Below are 13,486 nucleotides of genomic sequence, written 5' to 3' on the forward strand. Positions count from 1 at the left end.
TTTACTGAACTTAATTTTGCTGAACTTTTCTGAACTTAATTTTGCTGAACTTAATTTTTCTGAATTAAAAGAATCTTACTTAAATTAACTTAATTTAATTTCACTTAATACTAATACTATTACTACTACTACTACTACTACTACTAATAATAATAATAATAATATAAAGAAATATAACTTAAAACACAAGTAAAAATAATAAAATACTATTTATATAAATTAATATGTTCGTACACATTACGTAATACATAAAAATAAAAAGTAAGTCACATATTACTTTCTTTTTTCTAATCATCTAGCTCCATATTATCATCTTCCTCGTCACTTTCTTCATCTTCATTTGAGCTCACCCCGTTAAATCCATTGCCTCGCCAAATGTTTTTGACTATGTTATTTCGCATCTTGTACATAACTTTTTTTCGCTTTTTATCAAATATGCCTGAATTTTTTGTCCCTAGAACGTTCTCATGTTGTATAACATGTTTCCCAATAGTGTGCATCCGTATAAAATTATGAAGTGTAAAAGTAGAAACAATAATAGACATTTGATACTTAGGTGACATTTGAGGCACAACTTTTAACACCTTCCACCTTTTTTTCAATTGACCAAATGTCATTTATTCTTAGGTGATTAAAATTACACAAATTCTCATTATAGACGGACACTATCCGTCTATACGTATAGACGGATACCATTTTCTCTCACAAAATACTCATTTGTCATAAAGTGGGAAGCACATGCGGAGTGCCCCACCTTGTCCCCCTACCCATTTTATTAGAGGTCTTTACCCGTCTATTCGCCTCACCCGTCTATATCAAGACCTATTGTTAAAATTATGGAGTTAGCCTTTGTGTGGTTTTAACGAGTGGGTTAGGCAATAGGTAAGAATTTGAGGTTGAAATAAATACCTTTTTTAAAAAAAAAATATAGAATAATAATTAATTTCGGATTGTTTATACAATCGATTTGAACGAAAATCGTATCTTTTTTTTTAAAACTTGTCAATATTATGAAACTTATAATTTTGCAGAACTTTTCTAAACTTAATTTTGCTGAACTTTTCTGAACTTAATTTTGCTGAATTTTTTTGAACTTAATTTTGCTGAACTTAACTTAACTTAACTTATAGGAGCTTAATTTTTGAACTTAACTTAGGTGCTGTTTGGCCAAGCTTAAAAAGTGCTTTTGTAATTGAAAAAGTAGTAGCTTGGCCAAACATGGTAAATTAGAGAGTTTTAAAAGTACTTTTGAGAAGTCAAAAACTTATTATTCACTCCCAAAAGGAGAAGTAGATATTTACTACTTCTACTTTTACTTTTTACATAAAGAACCAAATAAGCAAACAAAAGGTGTATTAAAGTAATTAGGCCAAGCATGTAAATTTTGTGAAAAACCGCTTTTACAAAAGTATGGCTAAACAAATAAAACTTTTCCGAAAAGTAACTTGTGAATAAACTCCTTTTAAAAAGGAAAAGTCATTTTTCATAAGTAAGGCCAAACAGCACCTTAATGTTGCTGAACTTAACTTAAAAGGTGACTGTCCAAAAAAAACAGGGCGTCGTCTTTCCCATATTCCCTCCATTTCCGGCTTAGTCTCTTGAGTAGTTGTCTGGTTTACCAAAACCTTAATCGACGACATCTGGAACAACAACATGTCGGTTTCTTAGTATTGTTTCTTGTATACATTAACAATGGCGCTACCCTTTTTCAAACTAGGAACACTTGCTCTCAAAACCATATGCAAACCCATCGCAAGTCGTCTCAAAAAGGAAGCAAGCTTACATCCTCAATTCCGTCAACTTATCATTGATTTTGCACAGGTCAATCAATCATCTCTCTTCTTTTTCCTGTAATCCTGTACATCATTAATCCATTATGTGTATTCCATTTTCGTTAATCTATTCGTAAATCTTACTCCCTCCGTTTCCATCATTTGTTTACGTTTTTCTTTATTATTCATGACGAGAGTCGAGAGGGGTATATTAATCAAAGGTAAACAAATGATTGGAACGAAGGGAGTATATGGGTTTGTGATCTTGTGGATGCATATTTTGATTTGGTTTCTTATGCTTGTAGTAGGGAAATTAATGGATTCTTATTGTTAGGCATTGTCCTTATTGGGTTGGAGATGATGCTCCATTAGAAGTGATCTTTTGTAATTGTTAGTTGGTTTTCGGGATCATGTATCTTTTTTAGATCTAGTGTTGGGAAAGGTAATGGATTCTTATTGTTAAGGATATGTTAGTGTCATTGGGGTCTTATTGGTTTAATATGAGTCCCCATAAAAAAAGGGTTTTTTGTGGAATGAATTAGTTGTCCAAGATTGAGCCATAAAGTTCTATGATTTATAGATGTGCTTGAATGTTGACACTATGTTGTGCATTGTGCTGTGCGAAACAGGCTAATCATCGGTTTACTACACAAATGACACGACGAATGTATGGTCACCGAACTGATGTTGAGATACGTCCTCTGGATGAGGAAAAAGCTGTTCAAGTTGCTTCTGATCTCATTGGAGAAGTCTTTGTATTCACGGTATCCCTTCTGAATTTCCTCGAGCTCAGCCTTTTTTATTTATATTACAGATACAATGTGTATGATTTATCTGAATGTGGTAGCCTGTGAATTGGGAGAAATGGAGAGTCATAAGGTTTGAGCTTGTTTGTGTTACTAATTTATGTGTATGTGCCTTTGTTTATGTCGCTTGGGTGTCATGGAGTTTGAGTATTGTGATAAATGATTTTCTTAGTATCAAAAAAATGGATGGTTCATGCTCTTTTTGTTTCAGGATTGTCGGTTAATTCATGGCAAACCATGCAGTAGTTATTGATGATCATAAGGTTAACGTCTCACTACCTCAGAGGTATCTTCAAGAGTTTCTTTTTGAACGACGACTATTGATGATCTATCTTGTTGTTCAGTTCTTAAGTTGGATGTTATTTATGTATGAGAAACTATGTTACTCCGACACTTCACTTAATTGTCGTGTCGCGTGTCAGACACGTGTCGGTGTCCGACACGACACGACACTTCGACACTTCAATTTAGACCACAAAACAGGAAAATTCACCCCAAATAGCCGTGTCCGACACGCCGACACGTGTCGGCGTGTCTGAGTAACACAGATGAGAAACTAATAGCCAAATTACCAATGTTTAAAAGTATAAGTAGACTTTGCCCTATCTGTTGAATTTTGTTCTCAAGTTATAAGCTGCAGTTTGTTTGGATTCTATTCATGTTGTTGTTCATCAATATTCGTTTTTTTGTGGCCTATTGTTGAGGATGGTTCTGTTTTTCTGAAGTGACTGTTTTAATCCTTTGCATTTTGAGGCACATGGTGGTGTGTTGAAACGTCGGTAATAATGTATGTCAAAAACCAACATGTGGCCCCTGTAACATCCATGCTTTAGTGCTACACCCTAAATTAGGCATACTAAATACAATCAGTAGCCTAAAAATGGCGAATCAATTTTTGCGCATGGATTTGCAAACTTTTTCCGTATTAGTTTGCCTGAATTTGAGAACAGTTCCCACGAAATCACGTCCAATTCACCAATATTACTGTATATTAAGACTTAGGAGTATTTTAGACAGGTTGTGGTAGTGATCGCGGCAGTGGTATCTCAGAATCGTACTTGATACGGTCGTCACAGATATTGTGACAGTTTTTCTGAAAGGAGCTTTTATAACTATTTTAATTGTCTACTTTCGGTTTTGTATCACGTTAATGACTAAATAAATTTACAATGACTACTTTGCTCAATGTATCAATGTATGCTAGAGGAGTAAGCCTTAACGTCTTTTAAGCACTTAAAGAGGTAATATAAGCGTGAGCAAGATCCAATATCCGATCTGAATTCATAATTTGGGTTTGAAAGTTTTAAAATTTTGATGTCTGATATTCATTCTGAACTTAATTCTGATATTTAAATGGATATATGTTGGTTTCTCGAATATCTTCACCTTAGTCTCCTTTTAAGTTATTTTCGTGCTTTTTTCTGTTGAAACTTTTTAAAGCCACCCATGAATGGCACCCCCTGTCCAGATAAACAATCTTGTTATATTTACACATAGTAGTGCTCACCATACCTCAAACCCCACAGATATGATTCACAAAACTTTCCTTCACAGAAGTCGTTGATTTCAACCTTCTGTTATAACCAAATCTATTTCTTTGATGGATTGAGAGAAAAAGAAGAGACTTGTGGCTAAAAGTAATTCACTCTACTTTGTTAGAGAGAGAGAGAGAGAGAGAGAGAGACACCTATAGGATAAGGCCCAAATAGATATTTAATTAATTGTATGCGATACAAATTGATTAATTCCTTAATTATGGGAGTGCGATTTTACGTCTTATTGTAATGTGATATTAATTTAGTAATTAAGTGTTAAATTACTAAATTAGTTGAGGTTTTATATAAGTTTTGAGGTAGAGGTAATTGGTTATTTAAAGTTACAAGGAGTTGTAATTTTAACTAACTAGCAATTACAGGACCCATTATATATTGATATAATGGTAGTATACTACTCAAAAGTGGAGTGTATATTATATTATTAATTGTAATATTTAAGTGTTAAATGATTACATTAATAATTAATTATGTAAGATAGTTAAACATATGACTTATAAGCATTTGTGGGACAAATGACAAAAGACAAAAATGGACCAAAATGGCTCCATTTTTCCGGCCAAAAGAGAGTGCAAGAGATGCTCCATTTGTCTTTTGTTTATTTTGGTTAGAGTGTGATAGTGACATATCACATAAGCTTTAATCATGTTATTTCTTACAACACTCTACCTACACTAATGATACAAGCAAAAACAAGTAAAAAAAATATTCCCCCCATGCATAGAGCAACCGGTTTTGCTCTTATATATGAGCACTTGTTGCTCATTTTTGTTTGCTTGCTTTTTGCTTGTTTTCCACTCATATTTTCCTCACATGCAAAATCCTTAAAACACTCTCAAATACTAATACTCTCCAACTATTACTAGAGGTAGTAATACTAGAAATATTAGTAATATTAAGGTAACATTTCTACTACATATCTAGTTAATATTAGTAGGAATTTTTGGGTTAAATCTTGGGTGCAACTTATTGGAGTGTCTTCTATACTTGGAGTCTTAGGAGGATCATCCATCATATTAAGCTCAAGAACAAGTGAAGGAAGGTGAACTTACTTGTCCCCATATTTTCGAACCAACATAATCTCTCAAATGCTTTACCTCTTTTTGCCTTTGCAGGTTGCAGGAGTTGCTGTTATTTTTGAGGTACAAAGAAGTGCCAAGTCAGAAGCCCGTAAGGAAGCAGCACGCAAACAAGAGCTGGAGGTACATCTCTTTGACAGTACAATTATTAGTCTTGCTGGACTCTGGTTTTAATCTGTGCCTTCTGGTTTGTATTTCCATATTACATTACCACTCCCCTTCTAGGTCAAAACTAAGAATGTCACACCTTATTTGCTTTAATATTTCAAAAGTTACTGAATTTTATTTTGATAGGTACTTCTATTTTAAATTTTTAATATGAAAAGAGATTTATACTTCTTTACAACAACTATTTATTGATTCTGAAATAAGCAAGCTATTGTTTTTTTTCGAATTATGAAGTCGGAGCACAAGTTGAAGGCTGCTTGATGAAACCTGAATCTTTGATCATTTTTTTTTTTTTTTTTTTTTTTTTTTTTTTTTTTTTTTAATGTTTTTCTTGCTCCATGATAAGTTAATTCAATTTCAGTGAGCACTGATTCCATTTAATTATGCAAGATAAGGGTATTTCAGTTAGGGGTACTTTTCCATCATGGGTGGGTTTCTAAAGCACATGTTTGGATATCCCCTCCAATCCATTCTAAACTACACATTTTCCATTTTGGGGAAATCCATTCCAAATTACCCATTCCATTTTTAGTAAACAAAATGTCCTAACTACCCTAATGAACACCCTATATTACAAAAAATGTCACCCAAGTCCCAAACACCAAGCCTTGCTTAGTACTTTGGGCAATTTAGTAAATTACTCATTGTCCATACCATTTACCCACTTTTTGTAATAGTTTATTATTGTTCTTAACTAGCTTTGTGACCCGTGAGATTCACGGGTTTATCTGTTTTAGTTTTATTATTTTTATCGTACTGTTTATATTTGTCTGAGCAATTAGTTGATCCATTTAAAAAATATAGTCTTGAAATACATAAAAGTTAGTTGGTTAATGCCTTATTTCTTTGACAATTTTGGTTTATTTTCAAAACTATATATTGTATTTTTGTTGTTATTTTGATTAATATACTAAAAACATGTGGTTTTAAACAAAAATTATCTTTCAATGAGTCCAATAATTCATGACACCATGTAAAAAAAATTGAATGCTTAAGGTTGCTTTTTGATTAGATTGTATAGATTATGTACTAAATTTTCTATGTAAAAGTTTGAACATCGCTTTGTCTTCCGGCAAATAAAGTTAGTAAGTAAAGACGAAAAGGCAAATTAATTCATAATGTTGAATTATTTCTCTCTTTTTTTTTTTTCCTTCTTTTTCTGAGAATAATAAATCTCCCAATGTAAGGAGCTTAAAACATACTCCCTCCATACCACACCAATGGTAACATTGACTTTTTCACACTTGTCGAGACACGTTTTGCAACGTGAATATCTTTAGTTACACATTATTAAAAATTATAAAAAATTGATATTCTTATAGCATTCATGACGATAAATCAAACAAGATCTCACATGACTATATTTTGTCTTATAGATTAAGAATAATATCAAAGATTTCCTACGACAATGAATAGTGCCAAGATTCTCAATGTTACCATTGGTGTGGTATGGAGGGAGTATAGAATTATAAGGTTTTTTATCTTCTCAATATTTTAATTGTCATAAATCATATAGAAGCATAGTTATGAACTTTAATAAATGTTAATCTTACTATATCATCTATACCAATTTGTCAAAAATTCTAAATTTTATATTTTTGCATAAATGATAAAATGAGTTAAATAATAGCCTACTACAAATCTCATTGTAATCTCTTATGTGTTATAAGACATATGCATTAGATAATATGACAAGTATGCATAAATATTAGATAATAATTTACATTTAGCCATTATCTATGTCAATAGAATTTTTTTGTCCAACTTGTTAATAAGATTGAGGTCCTCGCAACTCCAATTTAATTCTATGAGAGCTATTTTTCATAGGAAAAATGATGAATGAAAAAGAAACGCATACCAAAATAAAACATACATTTGAAAGTTTCTGAAATACTAAATTTTATTTATGAACCTAAAAACAATTAGTCATTCATATTCATGTAGTCAATTTTGTAGTTAGTTTATAACATAGTATTGAGTGGAATGGAGGGAATATTTGTTTAAGCACTTCTAGTATTTCTCTTCTTTAAATAGTCTTCTTTCTCCAATGAACTATCCCTAAAAAAATCCCCGAGTGATTAATAAACAAAATGGTGGAATTTGATTTATGTAATATTAACCTTATCGTTATTAATTTAAGTTTTCGCTTAAATAATGTAAGAAATAAGATATTGAATCATAAAAATGTAAGTATATTTACCTATGAATAGCACAATTCCACAAATGTTGATAGCCCCTAAATGAGAACAAAATAACATATATGTGAAGGTTAAAAATGTGAAGATTACTTCATAACTAATGGAACTTAAAAATAAATAAATAAATTATTAATTTAAAACCTTAGTACACTTACCTTGATGTTGATACAATGATAAGAAAGATTATTGACACATATATATAATTCTTTTGGCGATGGGGGTAAAAAAATATTCGCTTGAATTTCGGCTCACAAATGTTGTCTTCCATCAAACATTTATAGCGAAATGAAGATGTGTTTTATGACTTTTGTTTATTTTTTATTATTACCAAATTTAATATATACATAAATATATATAAATGTTTTATGACTTTTGACCATTCATATTCATTATTAGCAAATTTAATATAGACATAAATATAGAGTAATGAGAATTGAAATATAAAAGGTTTACCTTTTTTTTTTCTTTTTTTTTTTTTACAAAATCCACATTGCACGAGAATTGTTTAGGGAGTTATCTTATGAACTAAAAAATGGTAGATATTTTGTCTTCCCTTTTATTTATAAATCATATTTATAGATTTACATATGTATTCAATTTAATGAAATTGAGCAAGTTTATTGCAATAATATTTAAGGAGTTGCACATATAAATAATTTAAAATTAGGGTGATGTAATTTTTTATTTTTCGTTTAACCAATTGTACTTTTAAAAATTAAAATGTCAATGCTTAATGTTAAGTATGTTATTATTTGCCCTTAATATTTATAAATTCTTTATTATTTCATAAACGGCGTAAAATTAGAATTATGTGATATATATTTATTACTTAAAATACTCTAAGAATAAACGTAGAAATTTAAAATTTAGTATGAATTTTGATTTTTAATTGTTTTTAAATTTATCTAGAAGTTAAAAGGCCAAACTTTAATATTTTTTATGTAATTTATTTTTTATGTAAATATTTTTTAATTTGTGTATCGTTTTAAATGGATCATTATACGAACATGAATTACCTTCTTAATTAAACACGTCATACTACATAGAGGATTGGTGACGTGGAATTTTGGTAATGCAAGGTGGCATTTAGTAATACGAGGTGGCATTGTCTATGTGGCTTTTAAAGTTTACCCTTTTAATAATATTTATAGATAGATACTAGGTTTGATGCCCGGCTACGCCCAGACTACTTTTATTTACCATTTAATTTTATTTTCTATGAGATGTAAAATTAATCAACAAATTACGAGACACGTTCACCACTCCCGTTGTTAATATTATTACTTTCACTACATCCCGGTTAATACTATTACGTTCACTCTTCTTCGGTTACTGTTGTTTCTTTAACTACTTCTGCTATTTTTACGGTTAACCCGTTAGTTTTCTCAAACTCATATATTTAAATAAATTAATATTTCCTAAAATCGAATTGTTTGTTAATTTTTCATACTCTCTCTGTTGTTTCTACTGTTACTTTCATTACATGTATTGTGACTAATATTACTTTCACTTCTCTCGCCGTCATTATTTTTTCTTTCACTACACCCGCATTCATTATTGTTAATTTTACTACCCGTTGCTGATAGTATGACTTTCCCTACTCCCGTTTCTATTATTGTTACTTTTACTACTCACATAGGTAGTTACTATTATTTACTAATTAAATTACAAATCAAAATAATTATGGAATATTATATTTTTTTGGAAATCTAGCTTGATTTATTTACCTTTTAATAGTTGCCAAAATATAACATATATTATATTCTTTTTTTTTTAGACAAACGTTTATATTATATTCGTGTATGTTAAATAATTAACATCTTCTTTATACTAATTAATACCATAAGTGTGACATGTTTATTTTAAGGAAAATAACCATATTATGGTATTCTCTAAATTTATACTTCAACCAAAACTATATAATATTTACATTGAAGTCCTTTGTTCAGGTGCATCACACAGTGCTATGATTAAAAACTATATATTATAATTAATTTGTATAGACTTATTTAATTGCATTAAAATCCCTTGGTTTCTGGAATTAATATATAGTATTGATTTGTGCAATGGCCTCATGAGTAGTTCAATTAAGAGAGGGAAATGGAGGAGTTGGCGAGGGAGGAGGGTACGGGGGAGGGAGGTTAATGAGAGAGGTCAGGGAGGAAATAATTATGAGGGTGAGAGTATAGGGTGGTCTTTTAGGTCACTTTCTTAAAAGTTCTGGAGATGGAAATGGGAAGAAAAAGAAAAGGGATTTGAATCCCCCCTTCTCCTGCCCCGACCTTTCCCTTCAAATCATCTCATCCAATCAAGGCCTAATTGTCGAGTAAAGGGTAAGATAGGGGACTAAACTTTCACAATTTTTTCAGTTAAGGGATTATACTTCTAAAGTTTTCAGATAAGGGACTATAGACAAACACCGTTAAACTTCCGTTAAAATTGTTTTCACACCCATTCCAGCTTTCACAATCCCCTCTAATGGCTTTCATAATATACTCGCTGCCGCTTATTGTTCCGGCTTTGTCATCATCGTTACATCAGCTTTGTTGAGCAAGATAACTGGAGCGCAACAGTTGTGTGCAATACTCAATCGATAATGTATTACGGAGTACCAATTGATAATAGCCATATTTTCTAGAGAAAAGAATATTATTTTCTGGAGTAATGTATATATTGTTGTTCTCTGCTCTCTCATTGTATCACAACGTACATCACTTGAGTAATGTGAATGATGGGTTTTTCGTGGGTAACTTAATTTTCTTCTTCTTCTTCATGATTTAAAGTTGGGTATGATATGGTCATCTACAAAGCCGGAACAATAAGCGGCAGCGATGCGACAATGACGAAGCCGGATAAATAAGCGGCAGCGAGTATATGGCTCAGGAGAAGTTATTATGGAAGCCATTAGAGGGGATTGTGAAAGCTGGGATGGGTGTGAACAAAATTTTAACTGAAGTTTAACGGTGTTTATCTATAATCCCTTATCTGAAAACTTTAGAAGTATAATCCCTTAACTGAAAAAATTGTGAAAGTTTAGTCCCCGATCTTACCCTTTACTCCCTAATTGTCTAAGTTTGCTTGATGGCAATAAGGTGCTAGACTTCACTTGACAACCTCACACCTTATTTATTCTACCGAAGTTGGTCGGTGTGAAATGGTAAGGGCTAGGGTTTTTTTACACTTACAAATGAAGCACCCAAAGTTTAATGCCTCTGACCCTGACACTAAAATTTCTGCTCATATTCGTTCTCTTTCTATCATCTTTTCTTGCTGGTGCATATTGACTAATGCATGTACATATTTTCTTTCATTAGGCAATGCGACAACGAGATGACTGCTTGGCCGAAGAAATCGAGGCTGTCAAGCAAAGATTGGAAGGGCTAGAGCAGCTTACTAAGCTGTTGGAAAAGAGCCCTAATTCAAATTCCGCTTCAAAAAAACAAAAATAACCCCTGCTCAAAGTGCAGGCATTTATTCAATAAATAACATGGTAAGTTAACTACTCTCATTTTTTTCCCCATATTCACCATGCCTCCGCAATTCCATTTATTGCTTGGCTTTTCTTTTTTTTAGACATCCCTAAATTGCATATTACTTGTTCTCTGATTTTTTTGATAGCTTCCAACCCCGAATTTTGTAATGTCTATTTGTGCAAAAATATTCGTATACTTTATCCTTGGTTGGAATACGGAGAGGAAAAAAAAAGGGAAAATGCGTATTATTGTGGCCAAGTTTTTTTTTTTCTTGAGCAACACCGGCAAAATTCTCAAACATAATTGCCCTATAATCTATTCATGCTCTTGCTGTGAGTATTTAATTTTGTGTCAGCCTTGCTGTGAATCTGGTTCGATGTGATTACTGAGTACTAGTGTGTTTGTTTGCCAGACACAAATTTGCAGTCCGGGAACTTTTTTCACCAGAAGAGCTAATTTGTGACTTGTAAAGATTGCTATTTCCATTACTAATAACTGAGAAATGATAGCTTATTGACATAAAGATGGGTTGAAACCTCGAAAAATTTCAAGATGGGAAAAATTGAAGAAACACCATGTATAGTTGTATACATTGCACATGGAGCTATTGGCCTACAACTCTGCACAACAACCTCATTTGACGTCTATATGCATTGAGAAAACATTATTATCTCTATTTTGATTGTTTTCTGAAATTGAGAATTTCATATGGTGATTCATGACGGTCGATCATATTTACTGTTTCATACAGTGATATTGACTCTTAACGAACCATGTCTATTTTTGCTTTTTCAATAGCTCCTTATTCTTGACTTGTATTGGTGTACTTTGTAACAATTGTAATTTTGTTATGAATGAAATACGGAACAAGTTTCTCATGGCAATACATGGAAGCTCACGGCCTTGCCTGTTATTCGTAATTTATGAGTGACCGCTTCCACCTTCGGCAGGTGTGAATGAAGCTTGCGCTAAAATCAGACCAAACCATGTTAAATTTCATTGAGAAAAAAGCAATTGGTCAACACCCAAAAAAAAAAAAAAAATAGCAATTGATGAGTTTTGGCACATCTTATCTTATACTCCCACCATTCAACATTTATCACCCCATTTCAATATAATACCTCTCATATATAATGGAGAAATGGGGTGATAAATATTGAATGGAGGGAGTATATATATACTGGGTTGAAATGTTGTGGATGCCCCACATGTCCTATACAGCTTTAATGACAAGCATTAATTATAGCTAATCATTTAATATGAGCATTGTTCCGGGTGTAATTCCGAAGCAGTTATTTGTTACCACTCGTGACTTGTAGAATGATGTTTTTGATTGAATCCTCCTTTCGGTCTCCTGAAACAATGAACAAACTGAGGGCTCGGCTTTGTACCGAGCGAACTCACTCCGACGCTCAAGTCAGTAAACTTAAAAGGATTAAGTTGCGTGTTACTTGGCGAAGTATGTATTGTAGAGAGATAAGGAAGATATTACCAGATTATGAGGTGTTTAGGTTATATTTTTTTGATCCTTTCCTCAATGAGGGTTGATGAGTATTTATAGACTTTCACCTTTTGTCACGTAGTGGCCAAGTGGCTAGCAGGTGGAAGGTCTGTTCTACCCTCGGCCGAGGGACCCATGGCAGGCCGGCGGGCCCTGTTGACTCCATGCCGAGGGGTCTTGGATATGAGTACACGGATATGTGCCCCGGCTGGCTAGTTGTCCTAGCGAGGCCTGAGAGACAGCCGACAGCTGCTGCGTCGGTTAAGGCTGTCTAAGTCGTTGACTTGCTGTGGATATCTTTGATTTTGCTCAATATGTTGACTCGGTCAGCGGGTGCAGAATATGCCCCATCAATTTGCCCCCAGTGTAGTCTATGCCGTGGTATGGACCTTCGATGAGTGTTGAGCGTATTCTGCGCAAGTTGAAATTTTCTGCCCCGACTTCTTTTACCTCGGCTTGGTTCTGCTTAGGTCGTACTGTATCCCCCCTCCACATGGATGTGTAATGGACATCAGATGTGGAAAAGAAAGTGGCGCTGGCCGAGACCGAGGTTGTGAGTGCCGTGTGGTTTTGATTGCCCCAGTAGGTCGCCAAGCTTGGTTGAATCAGCGGGCCGTTTGGTAAGTAGATACCAAGGGGCGTGTTGAAGAAGATACGTCGATTGGCATTCTGTCAAGGAGCGTGTTGAAGAAGTTTTGTAACTGTTTGTCGATTGACATTCCATGGCTGCATGCTTGACATTTGTCTCGTTGTTGATTGGTTGACGCTTCATGGGCTTTGCCCTGATTGGTCGGATTGAGTGGGCTTTGCCCTATAAATAGGAGAGTTAGCCCCTGAATTTGGCCTTCCAAATTCATTTTCTCAAAAATAATTTTCTTCTTGCTTAACTTTCTTTGACGAAACTTCTCTCTAGTCTTCAGAATCGTTACTTCGGCG

At 33.1% G+C, this 13,486-nt stretch overlaps 1 protein-coding gene across 1 annotated transcript; it reads left to right on the forward strand.

The window, feature by feature from the left end:
- Window positions 1-1,539: 1,539 nt before the first annotated feature.
- LOC141616761 (OPA3-like protein) lies at window positions 1,540-11,933 on the forward strand. The gene is made up of 5 exons (XM_074433890.1): window positions 1,540-1,821; window positions 2,402-2,536; window positions 5,247-5,333; window positions 10,891-11,066; window positions 11,462-11,933. Exons 1-4 carry the CDS (start codon window positions 1,693-1,695, stop codon window positions 11,023-11,025), a joined length of 486 nt encoding a protein of 161 aa, XP_074289991.1. The 5' UTR covers window positions 1,540-1,692; the 3' UTR covers window positions 11,026-11,066; window positions 11,462-11,933.
- The last annotated feature ends 1,553 nt before the right edge of the window (window positions 11,934-13,486 follow it).

Source organism: Silene latifolia, chromosome X (assembly GCF_048544455.1).
Source record: "Silene latifolia isolate original U9 population chromosome X, ASM4854445v1, whole genome shotgun sequence".
In the NCBI taxonomy this organism is placed as follows: domain Eukaryota; kingdom Viridiplantae; phylum Streptophyta; class Magnoliopsida; order Caryophyllales; family Caryophyllaceae; genus Silene; species Silene latifolia.

Excerpts from the sequence above, each read along its gene's own strand:
- LOC141616761 (XM_074433890.1), top strand. The coding sequence starts at position 1,693 with ATGGCGCTACCCTTTTTCAAACTAGGAACACTTGCTCTCAAAACCATA. Across the intron at positions 1,822-2,401 it reads TTATCATTGATTTTGCACAG|GCTAATCATCGGTTTACTAC; the intron begins GTCAATCAATCA and ends TGTGCGAAACAG. Across the intron at positions 2,537-5,246 it reads GAGAAGTCTTTGTATTCACG|GTTGCAGGAGTTGCTGTTAT; the intron begins GTATCCCTTCTG and ends TTGCCTTTGCAG.